Genomic DNA, 16,298 nt, shown 5'->3' with positions numbered 1-16,298 from the left:
ATCGCTGGGTGTTTTCCATAGGGGTTGGGTGCCATCCTTTCAGTTGAAGGAGCAGCTCGCTTCCAGCATGGCTTTTGATGTGTTAAAATTCCCAGTGAAAACCCACTTGTGATCTTTTATTCCCTTAGGAGTCTCAGCAGCCCAGTTTTGGCACGGGGGAGCAGAGTAAGTATATGAAACTTCCTGTAATATGTTCGATGTTTCGGTTGTGATTCACTTTTCTCAGCACCTCCTGCTCTTTGGGGAATGAGACTTTCCAGACTGGTGTTGGGATGGAGTCGAAGTTAAGAGTTTCTTTACTTTCTCAGGTTTTAACCTCTTGAACAATTGCTTGCTTCTGTGTCACGGTTCTGTTGTGATCTAGAAAGCTGTAACTGAGTTGCAGGGTTGTTATTGTCTTCTAGGGAAAAAAAATAGTGGTTTTAATTTGTCGTTTGTTCTAATTCTGGAGAAAATGCCTCCCTCTGTGCTTCACTGGACTGAAAATAGTGGAGTCCTAAACCAAAACACCCTGTAAAAAACCCCGCTCCCTGCGTGGAGATATGCTGGAAACCGAGATAGGGCCCGTGCTTACATTGCAGCCTCGCTGTTTGTTTTCACTCTGTTGTTTTAAAAGCAAAAGCGAGGACTGGAGAGGAACTCACACAGTGATAGGCTCAGTAATGACGCTGAATTTCGTGCCCCAAAATGCACTTTGAGATTTCAGCCGAAAGAAGCTTTACGTTCTCTCTATCATTGTTTCGAATATTACTGGAGTTAATAACAGCACTGGTAACTACCAAGTAAAATTGAATTAGATTTGCACTGTTCCCTTCCAAAAGTCTTTCCAATTCCTCTTGAAGTGATTAAACAGATTAAATAGTAAAAGAGGAATGGTTTATTCTTAGATATGCCCATGCAGCTTAACCTGAGCACCTGGTACAGTGGAAAATTAAGGAAATAACTCGAATCCGGAATCCTAAACCATAGACTTTGTTAGAGGAGCAACTGGTCTTTAGGGCTGTGAGTGACAAGGCAAAGTTAATCAAAACCCAGCACCAGTTTTCAACTCCTGTTTGAATTCTCTGGGAAGCTTTTGACAGCCCCAGTTCTGGTTTCTGTTCTACCCTTAGCTATTTGCCAGAACGAAAGAAAAGGGAAGGAAAAAAGCCCCAACCCAAAAAGCAGATCACATCCAAATGTATTCCTGCTTTAAGAATTGACTTCTGACTTGGCATCAAAAGCAGTGTGACCAGCAGGTCGAAAGAGGTGATCCTGCCCCTCTACTCTGCTCTTGTGAGACCTCACCTGGAGCATTGTGTGCAGTTCTGGTGTCCTCAACATAAAAAGGACATGGAACTGCTGGAACAAGTCCAGAGGAGGCCACGAGGATGCTCAGGGGCTGGAGCACCTCCCGTATGAAGACAGGCTGAGGAAGTTGGGGCTGTTCAGCCTGGAGAAGAGAAGGCTGCGTGGAGACCTCATAGCAGCCTTCCAGTACCTGAAGGGGGCCTATAGGGATGCTGGGGAGGGACTCTTCATCAGGGACTGCAGTGACAGGACAAGGGGTAACGGGTTCAAACTGAAACAGGGGAAGTTTAGATTGGATCTAAGGAGGAAATTCTTTCCTGTTAGGGTGGTGAGGCACTGGAATGGGTTGCCCAGGGAGGTTGTGAGTGCTCCATCCCTGGCAGTGTTCAAGGCCAGGTTGGATGAAGCCTTGGGTGGGATGGTTTAGTGTGAGGTGTCCCTGTCCATGGCAGGGGGTTGGAACTGGATGATCTTGAGGTCCTTTCCAACCCAAACCATTCTATGATTCTATGATTGGATTTCTGAATGTGAAGCTTGGTCATTTACTAACAAGCTGCACAGGGACACGCTGATTTATATCCTGTATCCTACATGTCAGAGGCAACAAATGAATCTTGATAGAAACAGAACAGCTTTCACACCATAAATAACAAATTGTGTATTGGTTCAGACAACAATGATTTAAATCATTTTCTGGAGTTTCTTGATTCACATTTGCTGTGTTTAGTGTTTTGTCTCTGTATCCACTCACTTCTCTGTTCCTTTTGGTCTGTTGGAGATTGTACCTTGTGTCAGTTAGTTACTACTTTCTCCTGTCTACTCAGCTCTTCCTGGTTTCTCTCTGTCTGTATCCTCTTGGCAGCTTTGGAGCGCCTTGTTTTGCTGGCTGAGTTTTCACTTTGCCTTTCTTCTTTTTCTTCTTCTAGAACGTTATAATCCTTCATCGAAAACATCCAACGGTCATCAGTCCAAAGCGTAAGTGGCTGCTGAGAAAATCTTTCACAAACAGTAGTTGGATCTTAAGAGACTTGGACAATAGCAGTTTCTTTCACTAGGATGTGTCAGCTCTTGCACAGACACTTTCACATACTTCTGCTTGACTGGCACAAAAAGGGGATCATGGTTAAGCAGCCATTTTCTGGGACATTAGGCCAAGTATTGCTCACTGGAGTGCGTAACACACACCCTGTGCTGCCTCCCCATTCCCCTGGCTTCTTGTCAGTTGTCAGGATAAATGTGCGAGAGTGTGGACCTTGGAGTCAGCTTGGGAACCGCAATGGTGTCAGCATATAGGAATGGGCAGGATGGGACAGGACTTCCCAAACATGTGCATTGCAGAGCTGTCAGCTGGAAGCAGCTTGTGGTGACAGCACGTATAGACAGGGTGGGAACTGGTTTGTACTGGAGGAGACAGTAAAGTATGTTTGGGATCTAGTTGAGTTTGTTCTGCTCAGTGTCTGAACTGACAGACATTTCCATTAGTTACACACAGACCCAACGTTTTACTTTGTCCGTCATGAGCTGGAATTAAAAAGGCAGGTGGAATATTCTAGATGGCTGTAGTGCACCTTTCTCACACCTGGAAATCAATACAAGCTGTTAAAACATTGTTTCCAGACAAATATGGCAAAGAAAATCAATGTGTAGCAGCTGGTTGTGTGTTTAAGGAAAGTGTAGATTCTGAAAACTGAGTTAGCATCTGTTGTGATGTAGCCACAGATGCAGTCTAGTTCTGCTTGTCTGTGCGCATGTTACGGTGTTAGCAAGATTAAAAAGCCTATGAGGAGGGAATAGAACAAAAAGAACCTCCCTCAGTTATTGCAGACATACAGTTTGTTTAAGATGCTCACCTCCAGCCAGCTCAATGAGTGGTGGAAATACAAGTTTGCCATTTGGCTTTGCTTCTGTCACAGAAGTATAGACCAAGAAGGAACTGTGCTATTCCCAAAGCTGGGGGCTGTGAGAACAAGAATTGGTGTCGGATTGGGATGCACAGGAAGAAGCCTTGGGTGGGATGGTTTAGTGTGAGGCGTCCCTTCCCATGGCAGGGGTTGGAACTGGATGATCTTGAGGTCCTTTCCAACCCGAACTATTCTATGATTCTATAAAGCTGAGATGATGTTAACTGTGACAATCCAGTTTTAAATCAATAAAACCTCCTCGGTGGTTGTCAAAAGAACTTTAAAAAGGGGAGAAATGCATCTTTTGTAGAGGGATAGCAGCGAAACATTTCAGAACTTAGATGCTAGGGGCTGGTGTTCTTTTCAGATCACCAGTAGAGCAGCTGGGCTGTGAAACTCGGATGTGTTACACTTCTAATCCTTTCTCCTTTTCTTTTTCCAGATGCGAATCGAACCAGACAGAGTAAGATGTTTCGTTTCTGTAATCAAAGGGGTTTTCAATAAGTACAAAAGCTCTGTAGTCTTGCTTGGTGTTTTCAGTGCGTTCACCTATTTTGTGTTGTGAAACAGTGTGTGCATGTATGACTACCATCAATAATGATGGCTTTGAATAACAGTAATTATGGCTTACAACAGTTGCAATGTTGCCATGAGACAGGAAACAGCCCCTAGTGTTGGCTTTCTTCATTCTATTTAAAACAGTGTTCCTGGCCATTGTCTGTAAGTTAACTCCTTCTGCATCAGTAAATTGTGTCAAATTTCCTTTCTGAATTGAACAGAATGGACTAAGGAATCTCAGTACCAGAATCCTTATTCTTCTCCAAAGAATGACTAAACTCGCCATTCTTGAACGTTAAATACTAGAATGGTGTCTTGTGGATTTCACCCACGCAGCCTGCTCTGTAGTATAAACAATAGCATGTTGAAATATAGAAGAATGCTTTGAAAGTAATTAAAGTACATGGAAAAACTTGTCTCACTTTCTCCCTTTTACTTAGTATGCTGAAAGATGACTTAAAACTTAGCAGTAGCGAAGACAGCGATGGAGAGCAGGTATGTTCCTTCAATCAGAGCTCTGAAATAGAGCAGTGTTCAATATTCCACTAGTAAACTGGGCGGCTTAACAGGAGGTTTATGATTAAAAGCTATATGGAATGTTTTTAGACAAACCTCCTAAATGTAAACTTGGGGAAAATTACCTGTTTTGTGGAAACAGTATGCTTGGATTTAGAAAAGCTTGGTTTACTGATTCCAGATGGGCTTTCTCTTAACATAAAATGGCAATGGTGTGCTTTAAACAGATGGGGTGGCCCACCATTTAAAGGTAGAACCTTTCACGCTCTGCCACTCCAGCTAAAGAGTACATGGTATAAACTTCTCTGCGCATTAGTAGCTTGCGACTGTGTTTGGGATAACAAGGGATGCTGTATCTGTAACCAGGAGTATATAGCAGCACCTTCATTTTGTTGAAAAGTCTCTTTTCTCCTCTTTGTCAATATTACCTTGGTGCAGCTTCTGCCAGAAATGGCATTTAGCTAAATGAAAAGTCCCTGAAGGGTCTGCGCTACCCTGCAGTGAGCTGCACTCCTCTCCTGCTCTTTTGCTGCCTGTTCCCGGCTCTAGTACTTGATTTTCTTCATGTGGAAGACCCTGAGATAGTACGTTCAGTTGGTTAATTCCTGCAACTCTGGCATTTGGGGCTATGTTGTAATATGTTGAACCATCTCATTCAAAAAGATGAAAACGTAGTGAGTGGTGGAAATAGGAGCTCTTAGAACCGCAGTCAGAATGTATGGGACTCCCAGATGATAGATTTGTGATGAAAACTTGGAGAAAATAACTGGTTTTCTGTATAAGGAAAATGCAGACAAATTTACACTGCAGCAAGCACTGAATTAAGATGCTGTAAAGGCTCTAAATTTGATGCTTTGCAACTGAACTGTATGTACAATCCTAAATAACTTCTGGAAGTTTCATGCTCCTTTTCTTGATTGCAGGACTGCGATAAGACAGTGCCAAGGAGCACACCTGGAAGGTAGGCATTCCTGCTGCATTGCGCAGGGAGAGCAGAGTGGTGATGTTCAGCACTGTCAGCACTCCTGACTTCTGAGATTCATGTCTGTGTTTCATCTTGTGTTAAAGCAAAAGGCAATTAGAATTGAATCGGAGATTAAATAGCATAGATGCTGCTAACTATGCTAACCACTTTGGGAAGGGGGGAAACAAAGACTGCTGTTTGTTCCAGCGTGAGCTGTGTTCAGTTATGTTAAATTTTCTCATAAATGTTGATTAAAATACTACATTTTATTGTTTCTAATGGAAGGATTCTGGGATCTGTTTGTGCCTTGGGTGGTGTTTGTTCATTTTCCCTCATTTTTGGTTTCAGTAACTCTGAACCTTCACAGCATAACAGTGAAGGAGCAGATAATTCACGGGATGACTCGAGCAGCCATAGTGGATCTGAAAGCAGTTCAGGATCTGACTCTGAAAGTGAAAGCAGTTCCAGTGACAGTGAAGCTAATGAACCATCTCAGAGCGCATCCCCCGAGGTAGGGTTCGACATGGATTTGGCTGGGCATTAATCTGGAGTTTTAAAAGCAGAAAAGAGTACTAAAATCATGGGATCATTTTCAAGATGAACTGTTCTTTTGCTGAAGTACCTGTGGTTGGATATAGTAACAATTCTCTACACAAGCACACATTTGAGGTTTGAATTTGAGGTGCTTTCTGCCACCAATTACCTGTTGGGGAGCCCAAGTCAGATATGGTAACAGCACCCTATGAAGCTGCAGGCTCTTAGTGTGGAAAGCCATGGCAGCAAATACTGCTTGTTGCTAGCAGCTGCTCCAGAGGAAGGGAAAAGAAGAGCTGTTATTTGTACCTGTATTCATCAACCTCTATCTCATTCCTTGTTTATCTCTGTTATTCTGGTGTACCTCTTGCTTGGCCTGCAGCATCTTACAGCTGTGCCATGGAAAAGATGGGAGAAATGTGAAATACTTTATTTAACACTGGGGTTTTTACTTGTTTTTTAGCCAGAGCCACCACCAACGAACAAGTGGCAACTGGATAACTGGTTGAACAAAGTCAATTCACACAAAGTATCACCAGCTTCTTCCGTGGACAGCAATATTCCATCTTCCCAAGGCTATAAAAAGGAGGGACGGGATCAGGGCACAGGGAGCGGATACACTGATCAAAGTGGATCCAAGGATTCCATTTCCTCTACACCGGGGCGAGATTCCAAACCCACCCAGAAGGGCTCGGAGGGCAGTCGTGGCAGGCAGAAATCACCTGCCCAGAGTGACAGCTCCACACAGAGGAGGACTGTAGGTAAAAAGCAGCCCAAGAAAGCAGAAAAGACATCTGTTGAAGAGCCTAGAGGAGGTCTTAAAATAGAAAGTGAAACCCCAGTAGACATGGCAACAAACATCCCTTCCAACAGGCATAAGGCAGCCACAAAAGGCTCCAGAAAACCCAATATAAAGAAAGAGCCCAAATCTTCCCCTCGGCCTACAACAGAGAAAAAGAAATACAAGGCTTCAAGCAAATCTGCCCAGAAATCCAGGGAATTCATAGAAACAGATACCTCATCCTCTGATTCAGATGAAAACGAGAGCCTGCCTCCTTCCTCACAAACACCCAAATATTCTGAGAGCAATAGGACTCCTGTTAAATCTTCCATGGAGGAGGATGACAGCTTTTTTCGGCAAAGAATGTTCTCTCCTATGGAAGAGAAAGAGCTTCTTTCACCACTCAGTGATCCTGATGAAAGGTACCCACTCATTGTGAAGATTGACCTGAGCCTCTTATCAAGAATACCAGGGAAGCCTTACAAGGATGCTGACGCACCCAAAGTGGAAAAGAAACCCGTGCCAGAGAAGCACACGAGAGAATCCCAGAAGCAGCCGTCTGACAAGAGTTCTACAAAAGGCAAAAGGAAACACAAGCAGGTGATGATTTTGTAGAGAGAGATTTGCCTGTGCCTCAGCCCCTTAGGGCATCACTGCTGGTGTCACACACACATAGCCTAGCGATGCAGTTTGTACCTCAGTGCGGTGACTGAGCAGTTTAGGGGATGGTTTTGTATTGTGTAGAACACATGGATCATCCCTGTGGTGGTAGAGACTGTTGGGATTTTTCCTTTGGAGTGGAAAGGGGAAGGGAGAAGGTTGCACTTGCAGCTGGAGCTCATGGAGGTAGCACAGCTTCTGTACCTGTGAGCACTGCATCTTGCCCTCTCATGCCTCCACTTGATCTGGCACAGCCCCTGTTGTACTGCAGGCCACCTCAGGCAGCTGATCCAATGGAAAATTCACCTGGCCAAGAAAAAGGTGAAAGCTGGATCAGCTCCGTGAGCCAGTGAATCATGCAGCTGCATAGTTCCAGGACAAGGGATGGGGCAGAAATGGGCCTGGAGCATGGCCACAGCAGAAACTGTGATCTCGGGGGTGCTGCTCTACTGGGAGCAGAGGGATCTCTCCATAATGATACTTAATATTTTGCAGAAAAGCATTTCATCTTTTCACCTATAAATAAATAGAGATGCCTGGGAGCAGTGAATGGACAGGAATCGATGGGGAGCTGAATAGGAGTGATACTCTTGAGAGGGGGGGAATGGTGAGAAGAAGTTGGCAGTGTCATCTTAAACTGCTTTTAGAAACCTCAGAATAGAGGCAGTCTGTATAAAGAGCAGACCTGTCAGAGGGACTCAGTGAGCCGATAAATGTTTACAGATTCCTGGTTTCCATGCAGTCAGCGCTGTGCAGCCTGGCTCGAGGGGTCAGAAATGGGATTTCATCCTGAAAATTTCATTTTTACAGGGATTTGTCAGTGGTTGTAAAACTGTTGACTTCTGGAATCAAAGGATTACATGGTTGTGTTCTTTCCTGTGAGGGTGCTGAGGCGCTGGCACAGGGTGCCCAGAGAAGCTGTGGCTGCCCCATCCCTGGCAGTGCTCAAGGCCAGGTTGGACACAGGGGCTTGGAGCAAGCTGCTCCAGTGGAAGGGGTCCCTGCCCGTGACAGGGGGTTGGAGCTGGATGGGCTGTAAGGTCCCTTCCAAGCCTAACATTCCATGATTCCATGGTTCTGTGATACCATTCAGAGAGTCATTTGAGTCTCCAGAGGAGAGGGATAATTTCAGTTAAACCAGTTTTCCTACTGAGCAACCAAAGAAAACTTGGCCACTTACTGGGATGTGTGTTTTCAGGGAGACCTTTATTCACTGTGTTGGTACTTCCAGTAGTTTATGGTGATAACATGCTTGTACTAAATTGAACAGCTTGACTGCTCATTCTTTTATGCAGGGTGGGAATTCAGAATCCAGACTTAGTTTTCAGTTATGTGCCAGTATTGGGGTCTGGTCTAATATTTGATATGGAGTAGATACTGTAGGGCATATCCTTGTCATCTGTACCTATCTTGTACACTGCAAAACACCCGCTAAATTAAGTATATGCAACATTGCCACTGTCAGTGAAGCTGTAACTGTGGACCTTTGCCAGGATCTATTTCTTGTTTGCTTTACTCAGAACGAGGATGAGAACAGAGCCAGTGAAAGCAAGAAAACAAAACTGGAAGAAAAAGCTCCATCAGGACACAAGACTTCCAGCAGCAGGGAGTGAGTATCTCGGCTGTGTTTTCACCATTGAGGGCTCAGGGAGATCAAGGAGACAGGTGCCTGTCTTCTCCCCTCTCCTCCTTGCTTCCTCCCACCACGTGTTTCCACATTGCGAAGCAGTTGATAACATTTCATTGTTTCTTACCCTTCGGACAAAAGTCAGAGTTTCTCCTAGTAGTTGGTGGAAATAATTTTCCATAACCAAAAACATTGACCATAGGCAATTGTTTTACTTAACAGAAGCGAGGTAACCGCTCATGTGAAGGGTTGGTGTCTTATGGAATCAGTGCTTCCCAGTTTTACTCAAATACACAGCTGGAGGTTATTTTGTTTTAGAAATCAGCTGTTTCTGCAGATTTCCAGCAAAACCCAGCTTTTTGATCTGGCAAAATCTGTGCTTTTAAATTACGCCGCTCTGATAATTCCCCATTTAGCAAGTGTAAACTGCAAATAAATTACTTAACTGGCTTAAATGTGGTTTAACCCCAGTTGGCAGCTAAGTACCAGGCAGCTGCTGGTTCATTGCAATCCCCCAGTGGGATGGGGAGGAGAATTGGGAAGTTTATTAATTGAAATAAAGTAAAATACTAATAATTGTAATGAAAAGAGAGATAACCAGAAAGGAAAGAGAAATAAAACTCAAGGAAAAACAACCAACTTAAGGGATGCACAAGAAGGAGCTCACCACCCGCTGACTGATGCCCAGCTCATACCCGAGCAGTGATTGGGGTCTCCCCAAACAATTCTCCCTGGTTTCTAGACTGGGCATGGTGTGATGTGGTCTGGGATGTTCCTTTGGCCTCCTGTCCCGGCTGGATCCCCTCCTGGCCTCTTGTGCCTGCAGCCTCCTCACTGCTGGGGCATGAGAAGCTGCAAAGTCCTTGACTTGGTGTAAACAGTACTTAGCAACAGCTGAAATACCCGTGTGTTATCAGTGTTATTCCCATATTAAATCCAAAGCACCTAGGAAGAAAAGTAACTTTCCAAGCTAAAACCAGCACACTGCATTGTATGGGAAGCTGATGGCTTTGAGATTTAGATCCTTGGATTTAGCCTCACGTTTGCTTGAGAGATTAGCTAAGGAAAGTGTGAGTTACACAAAAGCGAAGTAACACAGAATCAACAACTCAATAACCTTGTTTAATCCTCCTTCAGTTGTTTGCTATTTCTGTGAATTCCCATGCTTTTTGGACTAGCTGTTGTTCTGTGTGTTTCTTGGTCAGTGTTACTCCACAGGAAAAAGTAAAGGTTTTTTTCCACTGCCTTTTCAAGCTGCTGTTTCAGATCAAGTGGCTGAAAACTGGTGTAATTGTGTCATGGAAAATGTTTATGTATAGTGAGTAATGGCCAAATTACAAATAATGTGAGAAGCTGCAACACATCAGATGCTAGAAAGCTTGTTTGCCCATTCTGAATTAAACAGTGTCTTACTATTTGTTAGGAAATGGATGTAGAATAAGTGGATGCATTTCTAGCTTGATCATGCTTTTTTACCTGTTACTTCTGATACTTGTTTGACTGCCAGTACAGTTATCTGAAGGACATAGAACGAAATGAAACTCTATGATCTTACAAAGGTAATCGGTAGAAACAATTATTATGGGAAGCCTGGAATAGCCAACATTAGCCCTCAGCAGCCAAGTAAGAGTGTACTGAAAGGCTGCAATGAGAAAGCTTTTCAGATGCTTGGGTTCCAGAGAACATTTATCTGGACCATCTTCTCCCTGAGCTGTTAGATGATGAGTCGGGAACAGACAGCCTGGCGCTAACGCTGGCATCCATTCCTTACATCCCAAGTGTTCAGGGTGGATGTTTTATGGAGAGCTATTGGAGGGGTGTGGTTTTATGGTTAGAACTTGTCTGCTGTGTGTTCAGGTCAGAACAAATGAGATGGGGAAAGCGAGTTCACTCTGGCTTCATAGGAACCTACTCACTGGGATGATTAGTTTCTTTCTTTCCCTCCATATCTGCTTTGCCAGGTTGAGCAATAAAAATCTGCTTTGTTTAAAAAAATGTATCAGTTTTAAGTAATAGTTATATTCAAAATAATAAAGAAGAGGGGTTGGTTGTTTGTTGGTTGTTTTTTGGGGGGTGGGGGGTGTTTTTGGTGGTTGATTGGTTTCATTTTGGGTTTTTTTTTTTTTTTTTAAGGAAAGAAACCCCAAAGCTGAATTTGTTCCTTTGGTCTAGGTCCTCAAAGCCAAGTGCTATTAAAGAAAAGGATTTGCTGCCGTCTCCTGCTGCCCCAGTCCTGCAGAAAGATGCCAAGCAAGAGCATGGCTCCCGGAAGAGGACGGTCAGTCAGTCCTCATCTCTGAAGTCCAGCAGCAACCTTGGCAAGGAGGGCAGTGGTGGCAATAAAGGCAGCTCGTCTTCCAAACAGAAGAAAACAGAGGGCAAGGGTTCTAGCAGTGCTAAAGAAACCAAGGTAAAGGGCTTTCCTGTACTTGCCTCTTGCTTTGCATTGCAGTTTGATATGCTCAGTGTGATCTAAACAACAATCTGCAGTTCAAGTTAAATGCAGTTGGTTTTGGATCTGTATTGTGTCGTGCCCTAGTGCTTGAGTACTTTGGAAGTCTATAAATTAGAAGACAATTTGGGAGAGATTGTGGAATACTAATGCTTATTCCTACCAAATGTGTTTAATCATCTTCTGATTACTGATGCTGCTTCTGTATTGTTGAATCTGTTAGTAAGAAATATCACCAGAAAGCTGTTTACACAATAGCAAATGGAAGAACGAGGTTACTCTTGTTTCATTGGAGCAGATACAGAGCTTGTCCTGGTTTTTAAGGAGGGCAAGAGCTCAGTCCACTCTCAGTGCTAGGGTGTGAAGCTGTAGCTCTCATTTCATGACACTGTGGGACCACAGAAAGATTACTTTAACTCCAGGTTGGGAATACGCAGCACCGGCTGTGGTTGGAGTGGAGAAAACGTGGTTACAAATAAAGATGGTGCAGAAAATGATTTTAAGAGATTTAGGTTAGGGAGATATTTCAATGTGATGGAATTAAAAAATATTATAGGCAAATTATACTTTTAGGTCACTAAATTTCATGTGCTTGTTGGCCAGTATATAAATGTGTAGAACTGGATAGAATTTAGCTTGTGAAGCCATCTGAGAGAGCGTATTGCTGAATACCTGTGATGCGCAGTTTCTGTTGTATAACCAGTTTTGAGCACAGTGTTTAGCTGGGAGGATTTCACCTTTCTGTGTGATTCCAGCGTGTGCTGCAGGTGCTGGTGTGGCTGCCTCCAAGCTCTCTGCAGCAAAGGCCCAGGGCCTCTGATGAGCTGCAGAAACTCCAGCAGCCGAAGGAGCTGCTAAACCTCAGTAGCTGGATTTGCAATGGGAAGCTCAGAAGCAAAATCTAACAATGCTCAGGAAAGAGAACTGATTTGGGGAGAAGTGAAGCAGCAAATAGACATTAGTGATGGCAGAAAGCAACTTAGTCATCAGGGTGGAGCTCTTGAATATCTGAACTGGGAGATGCTGTGTTAGTGCCAGTGGCAGTGCGGTGGGATCGGAGAAGCCTGGCAGGGCTGTGCACATCAGTGGCTGCGTAAGGCACTTCCAGGAGCTGCAGATAGTGCCTTTACTTTACAAGCTGAGGCTTTGCCCTTTGTTTGTGAGCATAGAAGATGTCCTGAAGCCAGCAGTTAATGTATGAGATGTTTATCATTTTATTCTTCACGTATGCTTAGTCATGCCTGCTTAGTCATGCCTGCTTAGTCAAGTAGTAAGTACTCCTCCTGCATTGCACTGCATGTTTCATTGCTGTTTCTACATTACAATGGCAGATAGCACATTGCTGTGCCAGTCTGGTGCCTTGTAACTCCAGGATCCTTCTGATAAGCAATAATCTGATAAGTGTAAGTTATGAAATACGTCTATATAGATGGCCTTTGGTCACAGTAAATCAAGAGAGCAGACAACACGTTTGAAGTTGGGGAGCTGTTTTGTATCATTTAGCAAATAAAAATGGGTTCACTTCTGATTCATAGCATGTTCCTAGTGTCCAGTCTTTGGCCTGAAATGTCACGTTGAGCCATAATTTAGAGGAACAAGGGCAGTGTGTTGTGAAGATAGCTACTTTTCTCCCTGATGATGGTGCTTATTCTTCTGAAATACTCTTTTTCCAAGGCAAAGACGTTCAGCTGAGTGTATCATTGATAGAAAGGAGAAATCATAAATAATAATCATCAGCTCTTTGTTAGAGTGGAAAACCAGGACTTGGAAACAGAGACATGGGAGATTCAGGCAGGGATTTCCTGGCCTGGGTTTATCTAGAAAGCCTTGGCTGTGTTCTTCTTTCTAACGGAGATCCCCTGGTGTGTTAGACTGAGGAGCTTGGTTACAGCCTCTGTGCCAGCAGTAGGTGAAAGCCCCGTGGAAGCTGTGTTGCTGTGTGGGGTGAATGGCAGCTGAACCAGCTGCAAAACTGACCTTATTGCATATAATGTATGAAATCGTGGGAGGAATGTATACAACAGATGCTGTTCTTGAAGGCAAAGAAGATGTAACTGGTATTTACATTTATTCCTTGGCACCGATTTTTCCTTTCAGGAAAAGATTCTGAACAATTCATCCAGCTGCCCTCCCGTGTCTGCTCAGTCTGCAGAGAGCTCCAAGTCAAGAAGAGCAAAACTTGTTTTTGATGATAGGTAAGAACAGCAGAAGGTGCCTCTCCCTTTGTGGGGCTGAGGCGTGGAGTGTGGCCAGCTCCCTGTGGAGAAGAGCTGTTGTCTTGCTTCACAAAGACCTTAGGTGCACACTCCTACCCTGGGGAGCTCTGTGTTGTTCCTGCAGTGCTGTGCTTGTCTGCCCGCTCCCCGGGCCAGTGCCTTGGCAGACAGCACAGTCCTTGAGGAGGAACTGTAGCCTGCCCTGCACATTCCTGCCGAGCATTAGAGGACCATGCAATAGACTTAAATAGCTCAGGGCTCTTCTCGGTTTAAATGCTGATGTGTCCTTTTCACCTTACCAGGACACTGCTGCTACCTCTCTGCTGCTCAGTGGTTTTCTCCTCATAGCTGTTCCTTACAGAAAGAAAAAGAAAGGAGTTAAGTGACTTTGGTGATTTGCGCTACACTGTCAGTCATTTAGGGCAAAAGAGTTTATGGGGGTTTTTCAATTATTCCAAGACAAAACAGGGATGAGAAATTGAGATAAGATCAAACTCGTTTAAAAAATGAATTCCGAATGTGTACTGAAGTATAGGAAGAGCTAACGAGAGCACCTTCCGAGGAATGGTCATTGTGCTTTGGAATGGTGACATGGTAGAACCTTATTGTTTTGACTGAGACATTTTAGGATTTCTTGGGCCTAGAACTATTGCAGCTGATTTTGTAGGTATAGAATATATTTAGTGTTAACTGTTGCTTTTTAATTCCCTCAGTTTCCTGTAAGTGGACTGTTAAAAACATTGATTTCAAATATCTTTCATTCTTTAACAAGTAAGATAGTGTGGATGGGAGAATTGATTTCAAACTCGAGTCATCTCCTAGGTAATACGCTATTATATTGAAATGTATAATTACACTTTTATGATTGTCTTCTGCTCATCTAGGTGTGGAAGTCATTTAGCTTTGATTGCTTTGGGTGGCTAAGCAAAAGCAGTTAACACCTGAATGCAGCTATTCTGTACTACTATCATAATTTCTCTTTCACAGCCTCAGTAATGTCAGTCCTGGAGGCACTGGATGAATTTGTCCTTAAGTTTTGTGGTTTTTCCTTCCCTGCCCCTGTTGTTGGTCAGGGGTTTGGTTTGCTTGAGTGTCAAATGCAATCAATTTAACAAAGTCACATTTGTTGACTTGCTTGAAATACTGTTTTGAATTACCTGAAACTGGAGAACTGACTTTAAGCTATTTTTCACAATACTATAGCTAACCATACAGGTCACTTGTGTTATCAGAGTGTAGCTCCTCTAACCTGAGTTAAACAGAGAAAATAGGAAACTTGACAACATTAGGAAACTGCAGTCATAAAATGCAATGCGATATGGCTGCGGCTGATTCCTTGTGTCCTCTATTGCGGGGCTCATTCCTTGTGTCCTCTGTTGCAGGACTTACTCAGCTGATCATTATTTGCAAGAAGCAAAGAAGCTAAAACATAATGCTGATGCATTGGTAAGTGAATCTGCGATACTCACCCAGGGTTTGCATGTTACACTGGGGTTTGTTTCCTGCTCTTGCCATTTCGCTGCCCTGCTGTACTGCAGCTCTCTTGTACTTCCTCTCTGGGTTTTGTCCTTAAAAGCTTTTCCCATGTGCTCAGTCTGACAGGTTTGAGAAGGCTGTCTACTACCTAGATGCTGTAGTGTCGTTCATTGAGTGTGGGAATGCATTGGAGAAAAATGCTCAGGAATCCAAGTCCCCGTTCCCTATGTATTCAGAAACTGTGGAATTAATCAAGTAAGCATTGCAAAGCAAATACGAAAGTCAAGTGGGTGGGAAAGATGGCTGGAAACCAGAGCTGCTAGATGCACTGAAGTTGTGCCAGCTTTTGAGATCTCTTTCTCCAGTATTACTGCATCACTTCCCAGTTCGTTCCAGTTACTGTGGCTTAAAGTGTTCTCATGAAGGTTGAGACGTTTTCTGCTAAGGCTCTTGAAATCACTCTACAAGGCATAACACAAGAAGCAAAACTATTGCAGTTGCTGCCCAGCTGGCATTGTGTTTAGGGACTGAGAGAAGTTTCTGAACTGGTGAAGAGAAGGCAAAACTAGAAACTCATGAAAACACCAATGTTTGGTGATTGATAAATGATAACTGTCATGTTTTTGTTGCTTACTTGCTGTCTTTGTTTGCAGATACACTATGAAGCTGAAGAATTACTTGGCACCGGATGCCACGGCTGCAGATAAAAGGCTAGCAGTGCTTTGGTACGTGTCTTCTGAACTTAGTACAATACACCGTCTGACCTTAATGCCTGGATTGATATCAAGCGTTTTCTCTACATGAAATGCTGTACGACACTGAGTTCTCAGGTGGTTTTGAACCAAATACGAGTTTTCCACTTGGCTGTACACAAAGATTACTGCTGTGTATGTGATTACTGTAGGCTGGGGCTGAGGGGATGTTGACAACGAAGGCCAAGTCTTTGAGCTGTTAAGGAGTAACTGCAGAAAGGATGAGGGTCCTTCCTGTGTGCTCAGCCAGTGATAAGTCAAACTTGGGAGTGGCTGTAAAGAATTGGCCTCAGCAGGACCAGTTGGAGTCAGGCAGAAAAGGGAGACCATGGTGGGTTGCATTAGACTCTATATGGCCTGAAAGGAGTAAGAAATAAAGGAAACCTTTGTTTGGGAAGTAACTGACTGTTGTCTTCTAAGCTCAGCACCGGAAACTGATTATATCAGTAAAATCACTGAAATTTACTGTTTCAGCTTAAGGCACAGAGCTGGGTTTATGTCCTTGGGAATTTGAAGGGGGTCATGGATTCTTGGTTGAGTTGCAATTTAGAGAGCTGGCAGTCGGAGCTGC

At 43.7% G+C, this 16,298-nt stretch overlaps 1 protein-coding gene across 5 annotated transcripts in view; it reads left to right on the top strand.

The window, feature by feature from the left end:
* Positions 1-16,298, top strand: part of AFF4 (ALF transcription elongation factor 4) — a 52,366-nt gene that overhangs the window by 28,112 nt on the left and 7,956 nt on the right. For all 5 annotated transcript variants that reach the window (XM_065690639.1, XM_065690642.1, XM_065690643.1 and 2 more), the window contains 13 exons: positions 129-165; positions 2,217-2,265; positions 3,634-3,654; positions 4,190-4,244; positions 5,189-5,226; positions 5,578-5,740; positions 6,227-7,144; positions 8,725-8,813; positions 11,004-11,241; positions 13,381-13,478; positions 14,882-14,945; positions 15,094-15,230; positions 15,629-15,700. In XM_065690639.1, the coding sequence (XP_065546711.1) occupies positions 129-165; positions 2,217-2,265; positions 3,634-3,654; positions 4,190-4,244; positions 5,189-5,226; positions 5,578-5,740; positions 6,227-7,144; positions 8,725-8,813; positions 11,004-11,241; positions 13,381-13,478; positions 14,882-14,945; positions 15,094-15,230; positions 15,629-15,700 (1,979 nt within the window). The remainder of the gene's footprint in view (positions 1-128; positions 166-2,216; positions 2,266-3,633; positions 3,655-4,189; positions 4,245-5,188; positions 5,227-5,577; positions 5,741-6,226; positions 7,145-8,724; positions 8,814-11,003; positions 11,242-13,380; positions 13,479-14,881; positions 14,946-15,093; positions 15,231-15,628; positions 15,701-16,298) is intronic.

The sequence above is a fragment of the Lathamus discolor genome, chromosome 10 (genome assembly GCF_037157495.1).
Source record: "Lathamus discolor isolate bLatDis1 chromosome 10, bLatDis1.hap1, whole genome shotgun sequence".
Lineage (NCBI taxonomy): Eukaryota > Metazoa > Chordata > Aves > Psittaciformes > Psittacidae > Lathamus > Lathamus discolor.
Note: the sequence above shows the minus strand (reverse complement) of the source record. Positions and strands in the feature narration are given on the sequence as shown.